The 16258-nt window shown below is 50.9% G+C and overlaps 1 protein-coding gene across 1 annotated transcript; it reads left to right on the top strand.

Moving 5' to 3' along the window:
* Positions 1–995: 995 nt before the first annotated feature.
* On the top strand, positions 996–15982 carry CRIP1 (cysteine rich protein 1). The gene is made up of 5 exons (XM_054037980.1): positions 996–1112; positions 9189–9283; positions 10903–10960; positions 15006–15053; positions 15647–15982. Exons 1-4 carry the CDS (start codon positions 1073–1075, stop codon positions 15044–15046), a joined length of 234 nt encoding a protein of 77 aa, XP_053893955.1. The 5' UTR covers positions 996–1072; the 3' UTR covers positions 15047–15053; positions 15647–15982.
* Positions 15983–16258: the final 276 nt, after the last annotated feature.

The raw sequence follows: 16258 nt of genomic DNA, 5'->3' as shown, positions 1-16258 counted from the left end.
CATTGCATCCACTCTGAGCCCCACATCCCCCCAGGTGTTTAGATTGTAACTTCTTCAGGGCAGGGATTGGCTTTCACTCCTGGTCTATGCATCCAGTTCTGTAGAAAACAGTTCTCCCAAGAAAACTGTCAAGATTTCAAAAATATTCCCTTTCTGCATTGGGGTAAAACAGAGACCTTCCAGAGAGAGAAACCACCAACCTGCCTAGTCAATAGCCCCATGCACATGGTGCTCCCCAGGGATGTGGGAGACCAGGTTCAAATCCCTGTCCTGAATCAGGGACTTAAACCTGGGTTCCCCTTCCCCAGGGTGGTGGCCAGTCTCTCTGGCTTTGATTTTGACCAGAAATTCCAACTGGGACCTGACAAACCTTTCTGAGAACAGAAATAATTAAAAGTGACACGGTCCCCTGGCAGGTTCTGGTGTCACCAGTCAGTGTTTTCTGACAACAGATGTTTTGTTGAACAATTCCTGACTAGCCCTAAGCCTGATCTCAGTTGGAGCCCCCACCTGCTGCCCCACAGGGTGAGGGCAGTGGGTGATTAACTCCCACTGTGGCCGCAATGCCCCCGTCTCTGCTCCACCAGTGCAGCTCTGGAGCCCCGGCGATGAATCTGGGCCAGTCTGGGGGCCTGACACCAAGTGTGCTGCTTCTTGGCTCCCAAGGGCCAAATGTCCTGAAGGAGCAGCAGGCTGGGGGCAGGAACAGGGGGAGCCCCTGAGTTAGGAAAGAGCGTGGGACAAAAATCAACAGGACACTAGGGCCAGGAGAGGAGATGCACCTTGATTCCCCCCATCCCCCTCTGTCCACCAGCGCCTCCACTCCACCCGCCCCCAAGCCCAGACCTCCCCCACCGCCCCGTCCCGCCCCGCCCCGGCACGGCAGTTTCGTCCCTCCTGTCTTCCCTTCCTTGCCCCTGTGCCAGGGTTCCTCCCGCGCAGGCAGCACAGCTGGGGGGCGGGGCTTCACGGGCGGGGCCGCGGGGTGACCCTGCAGGCGCGGGCCGTACCGAGCAGCAGAGGAACTCTAGCAGCAGTCAGCGCAGAGCCCAGCCAGTGCGGAGCTACCACCATGCCCAAGTGCCCCCGTTGCCAGAAGGAGGTCTACTTCGGTAAGGGCGCCGCTCCTCGCCTGCCCCGGCACTGCCTGCCCAGGCCCCCCCGCCGCCCCCAGCTCCTTGCCGGGGCGGCCAGACACCCCGCCTGTCCCTGCCCCACCTTCCCCAAGAGGTGCCTGGCACCCAGCTCCCTGCCGGGGGTGCCAGGGACTCTGTGGCTGCCTGCCCCCATGGGGTGCCCTGCCTGCTGCACCCCCTCTCTATATGGGCTCCCTGGCACCAGAGCTCTGTAGGGGCGGCTAGAGACCTTGTCCAACACTCTGCTCCTACACTCACCTTCCTAGCCCCTTGCAGGGGTACAGCCCACCTGCCTGACCCTGAATGCAGCTTCTAAATGGGGGTGCCCTGCCTCCTGCACCCCCCTTGTCTATACAGGCTCCCTGACACCCAGCTCCCCACTGAGGCACAGCCCAGCGCCCTGGCAGCAGCACAGGTGGGTGGGGTAGAGGTGGCCATTGCCCTGGCCGGGACCCAGGCTGCGCTGGCTACAGGCTGCTGCTGCAGCAGCTGGTGTTTGGTTCGTGCCCAGCGCTGCTGTCATCACTGCCCCCTGCCCAGCCATGTGGGAGGAGATCAGTGTTCCGGGACAAGCCATCTGAGAACCCCCCGGTTTCTGTGAGAAGGGCTCAAAATCCCCCCCCCGCCCTGCCCTGCCCCGCCCCGTCTGCCTGCATGGTTCGGGGGTCCCATGCAGCCTGGAAGGAGCTGAGTTTGCAGGGCTCCAGCAGACCGGCATTAGTGCTGGTCCTCTTGGGTTGAGCTGGGCTGTGTAGGCTGCACAGACTCCTGCTAACATCAAGGGCAAGCGCTGCCCCCTCTCCCCTTGTGCAGGGGCTCTGAGCGGGCAGGGCTGGGGAAAGCTAACTGGCACGGAGGCTGTGCAGAGCCATGGCGGGAGGAGGAGTCCAAGCAGGGTTCCTCTCCCTGGGCCTCCCTGCAGCCTTAGGAAGATGCTCTGATTTATGGATCTCTTGCATGCCTCCCAGCTATGAGTAAGGAGACTTGAAGAGCAGCAAACTCTTGCAGACAGCTGTATGCTTTACAAGCGAGGAAGCGCTCTCAAAACCTAACAAGTTCTCTTTACAAATTATCATTAATAAAAAGTTCTTTGTAATTAATTCCCCCCCCCATGCCCCTTAGGCCTTCAGATCTCTAGTAATGTCTAGAGGCTCTGGCAATCAATTTGTATAAACCAGTGGTTTTCAAATATGTGTTATATAGGATATCAGGGTTGGAAGGGACTTCAGAAGGTCATCTAGTCCAACCCCCTGCTCAAATCAGGACCAATCTCCAGACACATTTTTGCCCCAAATGGTCCCCTCAAGGATTGAACTCACAACCCTGGATTTAGCAGGCCAATGCTCAAACAACTGAGCTATCCCTCCATATGGGCTTCACCCACCCAATATGTTTACTACCTGTATGGCCCTGAGGATGTTACATGGACTGCAGCTGTGTGCTGATTGGACTGCAAACCAGATGCAGGTTGAGAACCACTGGTATAATTGATAGTCCTAGAAAACCAAAGATTTCCTGGTTAATTAGTGAGAAATAACAAAGCACATAAGATGGGGGGAGTTTCCATTGTAGTTTTTAAACCATTTCATTGTAGTGCTTTTATACTGTCCCATTGGATTCTGAGTCCACAGACTGATACAGTTTTTGAAGTCTGTTGAGAGATAATATCCAAAGCCAGTGAAAATACATATGTTCTCATATAGCTGCCCATCATCGAGGAAGTCTCCTGTTCCCTTCTACACAGTGAAAAAAAATCTTCAGAATCCAAGAACCACACAGTGTTCTATAAAATGAGTGAAACTGTATCAATTTCTATATACAAGAGGTCCTGCCATTTCTCTGTCCAGCTGCATGTTTTAGCTGAACAGTTGGACAGGTACACTATTATTATTATTATTATAGGTGAGAGCTGTTTGTTGTTAAGGTTTGGTAGAGAAATATAAAATAGGTTCTTGCCATATGTCTTGCAAGTCCAGCCATCCATATAATAGCAAATGTAAATGTGTAACAGTTGGGAAGTTGTGTCTAGGACACAAGATTGTAATTTGGGGGTGAAAGAAGAAGATCTGGAGAAAACAGTAGGAAGGAGAGAGTGTAGAAAATAAAGAGTTTGTGTGGGTCTGAGTGGTTAGGTATGCTGACCTCTAAAAGCGAGGGAGGGCTGGGGGATGGGCTATATTTTAGTATTAGACACTGAATCTGTTCTTGATTCTGAGATGTTTCCATCTAAGCTGTGTCCATTGTGTATCTTCTGTCTAACGTCTAAAGAGGATTCTTCTGGCAGTAGCTAGTACTGTCAGTGACCATTTGGTTCCAGAGGCAAACATGTCAAACTACTAATGCTCTGTTTTTAGATCTTTTATATCAGGGGCTCAATTCATCAGTCCCTGTGCTTTGTATGGTCATTTACACCAGTTCAAGATGAGCACAGAGCTCTACCAAGTAAATCTGGGTGAAATTTTTTGAGCTGACAGGAAATTTGCTGAAAAATGCATTTTTCAGGGCACTGAAACTATTCGTGACTTCAGGTCAAATTCAGCAAATAGTTTCGGCCGAAAAAACCTTGAAAACAAATTTTGGAATTATCAGTACAGTTCATTTTGCAAATTTGGATATTTTGTTTTGAATCATCATCTTCAAAACAGTTCATTTGACCCAAACACAATTTTGGGAGGTTTTTTGTTTGTGAGAAACCAAAAAAGAAATCCGTTTCAGTTAAAAACAAAGTGAATTTTTCAATTTGGCCAGCAGACCAAAAATCTCAATTATTTGCTCTGCTCCTAAGGATGAACGGTGATGGTTTGCACCATTTGCCAGTCATGAAGGATGACCATGAATCAGAGGCCAGGTCTTTCGGAAGTCACCAAACGCACATATGAGAACTTGCAACAATACGTTGTGTGTGCAAATGGACACCTCTGAAGAGCTGCTCTGGGAGATCCTTCTGCAACTTAGAATCTAGAAGATTAAGGTTGGAAGAGACCTCAGGAGGTCATCTAGTCCAACCCCCTGCTCAAAGCTGGACCAAGATCAACTAAATCATCCCAGCCAGGGCTTTGTCAAGCTGGGCCTTAAAAACCTCTAAGGATGGCGATTCCACCACCTCCCTAGGTATCCCATTCCAGTGTTTCACCAGTGCTTCACCACCCTCATAGTGAAATAGTGTTTTCTAATATCCAACTTAGACCTCCCCCACTGCAACTTACTCCCTCTTTGTTTTCTTCTGTGCTGTAACGTCTTGTAAGTAATTGTACCAAGGCCCTTTCCTCTCAGGACGTCTGCCCCACTGAACAGAATAGGTTAACATGGCGCCTCAGTGCTTTGATTGTCTCCAAGCCATTTGATGGGCACTGAGGCAAATCACTAGAGGTGTGGTTCAGAGGCGCTGGCTTACTGCCATGTTACACTTCCCTCCAAGCTAATATTTTGTTTGTTTGTTCCAACGGCACCATTCTCAGCTTCATCATAGCTGTTTGCTTAAGGTGGACAGACTGGATGGGCAGGGAGTGAGCCACCCAGAGATTCTGGACACTCCAGTCGAGAGTCCAACACCAGGGTCAGTTAAAGTGGTTCCTAAAAACTTTACAAGGCAAATTAGTTAGATTCTGAACAGCAAATTCTGCCTTTGATCACAGTCATTAGTACCTGGGCATAACAGAGGGCACCATGTAATCATGAATGTCTTATTGTAATAAGGCTACAGCACAGAGGATACATGTATCTCCAAGGCTTGTTTTTCTTAAAACTATCACTATATGCCTTGAACAGACTTTGGGCCTGATCCGACTTCCACTGACTCCCTTTGGCATTGGATCCAGCCCCTAGTAAGGAGCAGATGGATGACCACACCCTGATTTGGAAGGAATTTCTAAAAAGCCGCAGATTTCTGTACTGACTCAGAGTACTTAATTGGGTGACATGATCCCACTTCCTGCCATGGGTGTATTTCAAGAGGTTTGGGTAGCTAGTCCTGGCAATAACCTTTGCTGCAATCATTTAACTCCATCTACTAAAACCACATACAGAAGTTCCCCAATCTCTTGGTTCCCCATGTCCCTGGCATAAAAACTCTGATGTGTTTTGCTGAGAGTTAGAAGTGGATGCTGGCCCTATAAGTACTTTTATGTTTTAAATTTATCGACTAAATCTGTAAGCCATGGACTGGGAACACATTGATTTTTTTTTCTTTCTCTGTTTTATATTTCTGGTTTGCTTGTGGGGTGTATTGTACTTTTCTGTCTACTATGCGAGAAAAATAATAATCAGGGAATGGCTCAGAACACAAGAATTCCAGAGTTTGTACGTTCCAGCTCTCTGTGATGGAGACTTAACTGTTTCTCTGTTTTCCCATGCATTCATATTTGCCTGTCATTTAAGATAGTGCCTACACTAGAGAAATTTACTAAAGAATCCCGACTTGGGGTTAGCACTGGCTGGAGGCCAGGTATAGACAAAATTCTGATAGCTGAACCCATTTTAACCAACATTTTAGTTACTTACTTTCAATAGATTCAACCAAAAGGGAGTAAAAATCAGTCCTGGTGGCAAGAGCCTTGTCTACACTATTGGTGCTAACACCCATTCCAATAAAGTGGTAGTAACACCAATCCGAATTTTTTGTAAGTTTCCTCAGTGTAAACAAGGCTTAAACCTCCCCTTAAAGTACAGTTCTACTTGGAATGGTGACTAAAATTGGCATTGTGAAGTTTCACGTCTATGGCAGTTTATTTACTCCAGGTAATATTTGCTAAACTTACTAGTAAAAAAAGGTTTTAATAGAACTGTCAGCACCTAAAACCCCCGGGTCTAAAGTCAGGTTGGTTTTGTTCTGGTTTGCACATCTCTGGGTATAAACACTGTATACTCTCAATCTATCATTATTAATTCAGTTGATCAACTCAGAAAAGAATTCAGCTGTCATTCACACAGCTGGTCTAGCCCGGCAGGGCTAACAGGAGTGAAAGATACTGTGCAGTGAAGTAAGCAGATGTGGCTTTGTAAGTGCAATGGGTCTGTTGAGCAAGGAAGTGCTATTTTTATGAAGTTAGTCATATGACCTCAGCTGTACAAGACCGAGTTTAATGCAAAGGCCAAGGAGAGTCCAAAATCAGTTGTAAGCTCTTATTTCTAAGATCATAGCAGTAACACTGATCTTGTATAAGCAGTCTTGGAATAAAAAGAAAAATACAGCATTTCTCAGCTAAGAGTCCCAATACTGGAGGTTTTGTATGGCTGGTATATGGTGTCTTTTGCTCAGATTTAGCTGCCACTTAACTACATTTCACTTACACCATCTGGTTCTTCACTCCAAGCTGGAACCTGAAGGGCCTGGCTGTTAATTCAATGAGCTACTTCAATGGTCCTTGATGGGATTTCAGCTGATATGTTTGACAGATCATAAAGGGGAGAGAAAGCAGGATCATAGGAGTGCAGCGAAGACTGATCACTTCATCAGCACTAAATCACTACCTCCATGGGGAGATTGCAGCACCAGAGTCTGGAAGCTGTCCTGGTGAGAAGTCCCAGTCACTGGGAATATACTGCCTAGGCAGTGATAGGCTTCTCTAAACATTCCTCTAATAGGGGTGAAAGGTGCCCGAGTAACATTCCTGGAGTCTGAATTCCTTCCAGAAACCCTGGAATAAAAAGAGGCTCAGTATCTCTTTCACATGTAGAACAGGCATGGCAGAGGGTGCTGCCCCCCACCCCATCATGCCTCACTCCTGACCTACAGAGGTGGCCCCCTCTGGGTTATAATATAATAATTAATAATATAAATAAAAGTTGTGTGTCTTCTCCTCCCCACCTCCCTCGAGCAATCATCCTTCCGGAGAACTTTTTAAAATCAGCCTATAGAATTCCATAGCAGCGTGTGCCTCCTGAGGCAGGGTGGCCCTCTGACCTGAGAGACCTGCGTTCAAGTCCTCGCTCTGCCACAGGCTTCCTGTGTAACCTTAGGGAAGTCACTTATAACAATATAATAATATAATATTATTCACTTCATATAATAATATAACACTTCACTTCTCTGTGCCTCAGTTCCCCTCTGTGCAATGGGGGTGATAGTGTAGCTCGTCTCACCGGCATGTTGTGATTGAGGTGCTCAGATTCTCCGGTAGTGGGGGCCACGTTACTATCTAAGAGAGATCCAAGGGGTTGCTGTAAAAAGCCTTATTGAAATTTGTCAGGTTCTGAAGCCTTTTAGAACAACTTCTAAAGAACTGTGTTTAATTTCAGTGTAACCCTGTCAGTTTCCTCCCCGTTGAATTCTATAAGGCTTTTTCATAAAGGGGATTTGGGCTCATGCCCCCTTCCCCAGATAGTCTCTGGCCTGCTTGTTGGAGCTACAAACAAGTGTGCCATTTCATGCCATGATGTTGGTGTCTGTGATGTGGGGCCTGCCTGCTAGGAGCATTTTGAGATCCCCTCTCTAGTGATCACTTCTCTCCTGGAGTTAATGGTCACACCCAAGTCACAGGCTCTCTGCCCACCCAGAAAAGGAGTTGTAATGCCAAAAAACTGGCAGAGCAGCACTCCTCACCCAGCACTCTGCTGCAGCAGCAGAGCACAGAGTGGAGAGGTATTGGTGCATAGGAAGAAATTTTGTCCCCGAGCTCAGGCCCCTGCCTTTTTCAGGCATGGAAAATTCACTCGAAGGTCCTGGCACTGAAAGGGTTCCTGTGGAAAGCTCAGCGTTATCACTTAATACACATCTGTGAGTGCAGCTGCTAATAGAAAGAACACACTAGCCTCTTTAGCAAATTACATCCTTTGTGCTATAGTTAAATTCCATCCTGTGTTCTTTCCTAATGTAAACCTGTTCCAGACTAGGGGAGTAACCTCATTGTTCCTTTTTTAGTTGCCTCTGGGGCTGTCTTCAGTTGCCTGAACCCAGGCCAGTCTCCAAACACACTACTGTTTGCTGTGGCTTTTAGCAAGAAATGTGTCCCCAACACCCTGACGGCAGGAGGTTCCCTGTATTTGTGGGTTGGAAAAAGGATGTTTTGCAATACTTTGCTTTCCAGTGTTGGTCCAGGTGTCTCTCCCCCCCCATGATTGTCAGACAGGTTTTCACATGTGCCAAAAGGGATCGTTACCTTCAGGGCCGGCTCCAGTGTTTTGGCCGCCCCAAGCAGCCAAACCAAAAAAAAAAGAAAAAAAAAAGCCGCGATCGCCATCTCCAGTGGCAGTTCAGCAGGAGGTCCTTTGCTCCGAGCAGGAGTGCGGGACTGTCCGCTGAATTGCTGCCGAACAGCTGGACCTGCCGCCCCTCTCCGAAGTGGCCGCCCCAAGCACCTGCTTGGTAAGCTGGTGCCTGGAGCCGGCCCTGCTGCCCACACACACGCACACGCATGGGCTGCATGGATTTTTATTTATTTTGCAAGTCCAGTGTAGGTGTCTGAATCTGAAAACTGTCAGTCCCCCTCCAGGACAAGCAAGTGTCAAACAGTGAGTGAGCCCCACTGAAAGCTGGAATGAGAGATGCCCCAGTAGCTTTTGGATTTAATCATTGGGAACACAAGGCATTTTTCCAAGTATAGAACTCTTACAGTGACCACACTGTTTGGGTCCAGGACAGATGCATGTAGAGTGCAAAAGTCCACAGAGTTTATTGAAGCAGCTCCCCACCTCTGCCGTGGCATCTTTTCCCTGTGACAGTCTCCTTACACCTCTCTGGCCTGTCCCAGCCCACACAGGCAGCCCCAGAGTCCTTACGTAGTAAAGCAAAGAAGCGGTGCCATGAAGAAGACGAACTCAGTCGTCCTGTGCCAGCCATACCTTCCTCCGGAGGGCTCCAGCAGTCTCTGCAGAGAGGCTGGGCTGGACGCAGAGGGGCTGGGCTGGGCACAAAGGGCTGTTCTCCCGGGCTGGCCAGCCAGCTCCTGAGCTGTTCTCTTCCCTCGTGAAAAGCCCCTCCGATACCTGACAGCGAGTGCAGGTGTAGCGGGGTGGGGCTGGGCTAAGGGCCCACAGCAGCTTGCCAACCCTTGCTGGCTCGGTGCCTTATCACAGCCTCCTGAATGGTGCTCTTTTGTTTCCGCACTCTGACAGCTGAGAAGGTTACCTCCCTGGGGAAAGACTGGCACCGACCATGCTTGAAGTGTGAGAAATGCAACAAGACCCTGACTTCAGGTGGCCATGCTGAGGTAAGGGGTGAGGTGGCCACCAGCTCTGTGTCACTGTAACTCTTAACTGCATCTTCCAACGTGTAGGACAGACATGTCAAGAAGCTTTAATCAGCTGCTTCTTTATACCCCTCACCTGTGGGTGGCAGCATAGTGCACGCTGCCATTGCAAAGTGGATTCCCAGGTACTCCACAGCACAAGGGGCCCGTATTTCACAGCCCCAGCTCCGAAATTCTGCAGCAGCATGACTTTATCCCCGCACCATGCAGTACCCTTGTTCCCATCCCCCTCAGACACACACTCATTGCACAGGCTCAGACTTGGAAGGCTCACTGAGGTACAAATGGTTGCTGGGTATTTCTGAGGGTGGGGTTCTCACTGTACTCTCCAGCCAGCCTGGCACTGTTCCCTTGGCCTCTGCTCCTGCAGTGCTGTCCGGCTCAGACCCTCCTTCACCCCCGGAAGCAGGGAGCTTATAGCAAGCTTCAGCGGCTCATTGCCCCAGGCCTGGACTGCTGGGGGATCTCCAGGCCGCCTAGTTAACCAGCCTACATTTCTGGCTTCTCCCTGCTCCTTGGCTGCAAACTGGACTCCTAGTGCATGTGCTGTGCACAGTAAAATCATCTCCCCATTGTGGGGAAATTTGGAGAACAAATGGCAGGTTGCAGCTGACCAGAGAGGGTCTGGCCGCAGCAAAACATCTAATGCCAGGGCAAGAGGGCTGCATTCCGTGGCATCCTGGGGCCAATGGCAAGCTCCACTGCTGCAGAATCACAGGGTGCATTGGGCCCTGCCTGAGATGAGCGGGGAGTTCACAGCTCTTGGAGATGCAGGCAGCCATCGCTGCATCAGTTACTCAGGTCTCAGACTTGGGGGCCAGAAATAGAATTTTAAAAGCGGGAAGCTGAGATTCTGCAGCAAGGGGTGAGTTCTTTGGTTGATTCCATGGAATATGGGACTATCTGGGGGCCCTGCCTCAAAGTAGCAAGAACTCTGCATTAGCCAGCTCCAAGCTGTGGGCTTGCTGTATGTGTGGGCAGGCTGGTTTGCCAGCACCAGGATGGCCCGGTGAGTGGGGTGCCATAATAACTGAACTAACCTGACAGGGCAGAGACATTGGGCCAGTCCAGATCCCCTGGAGGGGGGATTTGCCGAGTTGGAGAAATCCTGTAGGGAACTGAGGGAATTCCCCATTGCATGTAATGGGGCAGAGTGTCACTAGGATTGTGGGCTGGGTGGCGCAGGGTCCCCTAGCTTTATCCAGAGACCTATGTCCAGAGCAGGTCTCCGGTGAGGAGGAACGTGAGTGGACCTTAGACGAGGCTCTGATTTGGCTCTCCTGGCATGTTTCTGTTTCTTTAGTTTAGCAAAGCTGTAGTGAGGTCAGGACTCCACTCAGGATGACTGGCAGAACAATGGCAGGGCCCAGAACTGGAAGAGCAGGCAGTAGGGGAGGTCACTGACACAGCTGGGACAAGAGAGCAGGGCCCAGGAGTTGTTAATCTAGATCCATACTCACAGGGTTAAGAGTGGGCCCAGTGACTGAGCAGTGCCTGTTCTGATGCCCAGTTCCTGGGCCCTGCTCGTCTCAGACTCCCCTGAGTAATGTGGCACTGAGGAGTCTCTTCTCTCTCTGCAGCATGATGGGAAGCCCTATTGCAACCAGCCGTGCTATGCTGCTTTGTTTGGACCCAAAGGTAAGTTTCTCCATGCTTGGGGCTTCCCACCTCTCCCTGGCTGGATATTGGGTACTGGCACCAGTGATGTCTGTCTCCTGGGGTTCTTGCCCAGAAGCATGATCACATGTTCTAGCATACAGATCCATGCACATACATCCCTGCGTCCATCCACAGCCTCTCCTGCCTGAACTCCCAGCTCACAAGCCCCTCATGCACCCCCACAGCCACTCCCCCTCAGCCCCTTGTCTTCCCTCATATGTCCCTAAACTCGGGGGCAAACCGCTAGAGCCATGTGCACACCCCTAAATACACCTACACCCATTATACTTTACACCTGTCCTCCCCTTCACAATCTCTACTCATATGGCTGTCATCACACATCCTCCTGCGTGCAGTCACCCTTCGACATCTACACACGCCTCCTTCCCCTTTCTCCAGGGGCTGGGCAACTGTCTCTTGACCGCTTTGTAGGCACTGCCTCAAACTTGAATTGTGGCCTTTGGAGCAGAAGCTCTGTCTCTCACAGTCTTCGGTCACGTTGGCTGGAGAGATGCTCCTCTGGATCTACACTGTGGTTTCTCTCTGGGTAGGATGTTCAAAAGGTCTCAGCGCTGGCCCAGCTCCGAAGTCAATGGGAATTTTGCTTTTTACTTCGGCAGGAGCAGAGTTAGGTCAATGCTGTGGCCTGGCCTACACCTATAATTTAGATCAATCTAGCTTCATGCCCTGACCACTGTAGTTAGGTCAGCCTAACCCGTGATATAGAGGTGGTTAGGTCGACAGAGGGATTCTCCCATTGACCTAGCTACCTCCAATCAGAGAGGTGGATTGCCTGCGTTGATAGCCAGCCCCCTTCTGTCATTGTAGGAAGTATCTACACTGCAGTGCTCCAGCAGCACAACTGCAGCGCTGTAACTGTCGCTGTAGTGTAGACGTACCCTGAGTGTTGGAAGAAATCTCACCCTCCCCATCTTCAGATTCTACAGTCACAGTTTTGTCCTCTGTTGCACAGGTGTGACTCTCCCCGGAGCTGGTGGGCATTGTACCAGTGTGAGTGATGGCACAAATGGGCCTGCTCATCTGGACACGGCACGAGTCAACTTAAGTGCTTTGCACATTTCACTGTAGTGAGGTAGTCTAGTGTGCTTTCACAGGCCAGCCACGCTGCCCAACCCAGCCGTGTAGTCACAGATTGAAGGGTGTGAAAACCCACAAGCCCATGCAATTTGCCAGAACCTCTTAGATGCTTTGAAGAGATGAGAATGCTGAAGAGAAGGAATCTCAAAACTTGTGGGGCTCCAGACACTGCGATTCAGCAAGCTTTAGAAAGTTTTGAGTTACAGGTCTGAATTCTCCCCTCCCTGCTGCAGCTCCCTCTCCTTCCCCCTCTCTCCCCCAGCTCTTTGGTTTCAGGTTCAATACGCACTCCTTTGGAATGTGATTTGCTGAATGCGATTGTTGATGTGGCGCCAATGCTAGAGGCTGTGGAATTCTACTTGAATTTCTGCCCTGCCATCCACTCTGTGGCTGCTGGGGTGTAACGTGAAGTGTCATCTACATGCCACTCCAAGTCAGCAGGATATTGGCTTAAGCCTTAACAGCAGCTAGTGGGCTACACTGGACAACAAGTCAGCCAGACCCCTGGCTGAGCTATGCAGCTGTTGCTTGTCAGCATGTGGGTTGGCTGGGAACATGGAATCCTTCTCTTTATCTCTAGAAGCTACAAGGGTAAAACGCCAGGCCATTGGGTGGGAAAACTAGAGTCAAGAGTGACTGTAGCCTGCCCCCTCCTGCTGCTAGGAGGAGCAGCATCCTCAGTCTCCGGAGAATGGGACCCACTTGTATCCCCCCGAGACACCTCAGCGGGTTCAGAGGAGCTGCTGTCCTACTGCCAGGGCAGAGCTAGCACGTCAGTAGCTGGAACCCTGATGACACCAGTTCAGATTCCTTAATTCCTGAGTATGCAGCCTGGGTAGGATTGTGGCAGGGAAGGAGAGCACTGACACCTACACAGCAATCAGACACCCATGGCTGGCCTGTGCCAGCTGCAATTAAACAGGCTAAGGGGCTATTTAATTATTCTTGGGCTGCAGCCTGAGCTCTGGGACAGCAGAGAGAAGGGCAGAGTGGCACATTGCTCCGCACAGCTGGTTGGGAGGGTAAATTGAAAGATAACCCACACGGTGACCACGTTCCTCCCACATGCAACAGGGGTTTCCTTCCCTCAGTCCCCTGGTCTCAAGTCCCTTCACCAGAGGGAAGCCATCACCCAGTAACCCCATAACAGAGGCTTGTTCCCCACCAGGGGTAGGCAGCTGCCTCCCGAGCTGCTAGCCCCATGCTCAACCTGTCCAGTCCTAGCCCTTCCCCTGGGCCTGGTTTTCAATGTTTGGCACCTCAGCTGGAGCCAGCTTTCCAGGAGGACTCCACATCCTTTGTGCCACTTGGCCTCTTTAGGCATCACCCTTGATTCCTCCTGCTGCTCTTGTCTTGGGATGCTACCACCACAGCCCTGCAGGGGGCGGGGTGGAGCTGCACCTCGGGGAGGCAGTGTCTCTGCCAGGACTGTTCCCAGCGCACCTTGTGCCAGCCAATCGGCTGCCCTCGAATGGCTCCCTCTCCTGGTCTTCAGGCTGGCGGGGAAGGGGCAGGCAGGTCATTCCCCAGCCTCCTTTTCAGCGACTCCTCAAGGGGGAGCAGGAGCGAGCTCTGGGGGTGCTGTTGTGAGCAGCCCCACAAGGCTGGGTAACGTGTGCTCACACTCCAGTCCCTTTCACAGCCATGCAGGGGCTGAGTGCTGTCTGGGCTGTTGAGGCAGGGATTCCATGGCTATAGGGCTGAGCTCCTTTTCCCCTTGTGATGCTCCTGCTCTTTGGAGCCAATCCCCTGAAGGGAAAAGCCACTCGCTGCTCCCCGCACATAGGCCCCCTGAAATGCTCTGTGGGCTGGGTCTAATCAGCACTTGTAGGGCTGGAGTTCTAACAGACCATGACAGGGCTCGGGCTACCAGCAAGGGGGCTGTTCACTTCCAGCATTCTGTAGGGAGGGGACTTGCACTATGAACTGTTTTTATATAGACGTGTAGGACTGGATGGGACCTCAAGAGGTCTCCTAGTCCAGTTCCTGCAATTTGAACATGAATTTGCTGCTGCTAAAAATGGGACTGAAATCCCCTGTGTCTGCAGAGGACGGGCATGGCAGGAGCAGCTCCAGTGCTGGCTTCCCTGGGGCCTGCCTCCCGTCAGCGTGCTCCTGCTGAGAAGGGAGTTCAGCCCACAGCCCATACGCTCCTTGCTCGCCCTTTCCACTGAGGCTGACAACTCTGGGCCAGCTAGCTAGTGCTCCTACATTTGTGACATGGACTCCTGTGCCACTGAGTGACTAGGACCCCCTGTCCCACTTCACACAGGCTGCTGCCCGGCTCTCAGCCCTTAGTGCACTGGGTCACTGCTGGCCGTGGGCCATGTTGAGCTAGTGACCCAGCTATTAAAAGCTCTGACTCTTGTTCCAGCCCCCCTGTACTCCAGTTAGTGTTTCCCTCTCTATCTGGAGGCAAGTTGGGCCCCAGTGTGTGAGTGGTTTCCATTTGAAATGCCTTATTGCAGACAGCTTTGTCCCAGTCCCCTCTAAAGCCATGGGTGGGCTGTCAGAGGTGTCTACTAGACCTTTGGCTCATGGCCCTGGGAATATTCAGGCTGTGGTCGTCGTTCTTCCCCCAGCTTGGATGTTGTGTTTGGTCTCTGCACTCTGTGGCAGTTCCAGGGCACCAGGAGGCATGTCTCTCACTGCGCTCACTCTTATTTGTATTGCAATAGTGCCTCAGAGCCCTGTTGTGGACCAGGGCCCCGCTGCACTGTACAAACACAGCAGCCCCTGCCCCAAAGAGCTGCCAATCAGTGTAAGAGAAGAACGACAGATGGCTACAGATGGTCTGGGAGAATATGGGTCAGCAGGAGAGGCAGTGGTCTCACTAGCCCAAAGGCTGTCACAGCCACGGCACTGGTTCCTGCTCCCTGCTTCTGATGCCTCAGGTGGTAATGACCTCATTCTGGTTCTCTTGCAGGATTTGGCCGGGGCGGTACCGAGAGTCACACATTCAAGTAAACCTCAGGTAAAGGCTTGTCTTAATGGTCATGTTGCATTGCACCAGCCCTAGCATCCTAGGCCCTGTCTCCTAGAGCATAGCTGGATTCCCATTGCATCCCTGGGGCTGGCATCCTTCCTCCAGCCCATGTGATTCAGAATCCATGTCCACAGAAAAGTGGCTAGAGTCACATGCCTTTTCTCAGCCTTGGTACACCACAGCTAGCATACCCAAGAGCACAGCCAGATTCACACTTTGTTCTACGTCCGAGAGCCCCAGTCATGCTTTGAATGCTGCCCCTTATGCCCTGGCACCTCTGTTCAATTGCAACCCACTGATCAGCATGTGTTATGTGTTCCACTTGGTGCCTGATCCCCAGAGGACACGAGTCTGTGACAGTCCCTAGCTAGAGAGCCTGGCTCTCTAACTCACACCTTAACTCTGGCGGTCCCCAGTTCAGTCCCTGGAGTCAAAGATGGGGGCTGTCACAGGCACTGCTTTGTTTCCTGGGCATCCACTCAAGAGGTGAGTCCATTCATCACTGAGCTTCCCATGCAACCGCTATGCTGCAGTCCTGTTGTCTGACCTTTCACCTGTGTTTCCTTTTCCTCCGTCTGTAGGGCTGGACGGAGAGGATTCCCGGTGGAGCCTGAGGACAGCACAAGCACCACGACAAATGCATTTTTAATTCACTATGTAATTAACTAGCACATTAAAAGTAATAAATTACCTAGAGGAATTTAGCTGGCGGTGTTGGGAGAGTCTCTGCTCTCTATCTATCAGGATGTGGCGTGGGGGACAGGGGAGTTGGCCAATATCACTGAAAGCCTTGTGGAAAAAAAGAAGGTCCTAGATCCCCTTCCAGCCAAACATGTAGCCCTGCTTTCAAACCCAACCTCTAGTGGCAGGATTCTGCAGATGTATTTGTAGCCACTAATAAAGCCAGAATGAAAGCCGCTTCCTCGCCATAGTAGTGTGTTCTGCTGACCGAGGGTCTCTAGGGATCAGATAACGAAGCGCTTGTGATCATAGAATCATAGAATCATAGAATATCAGAGTTGGAAGGGACCTCAAGAGGTCATCTAGTCCAACCCCCTGCTCAAAGCAGGACCAATTCCCAGCTAAATCATCCCAGCCAGGGCTTTGTCAAGCCGGGCCTTAAAAACCTCCAAGGAAGGAGACTCCACCACCTCCCTAGGTCTTTAAAGGACCTCAGCAGTCTTTGGATAAAG

This window comes from Malaclemys terrapin, chromosome 8, assembly GCF_027887155.1.
Source record: "Malaclemys terrapin pileata isolate rMalTer1 chromosome 8, rMalTer1.hap1, whole genome shotgun sequence".
Taxonomy (NCBI): Eukaryota; Metazoa; Chordata; order Testudines; family Emydidae; genus Malaclemys; species Malaclemys terrapin.
This window is presented reverse-complemented; position numbering and strand designations above follow the sequence as displayed.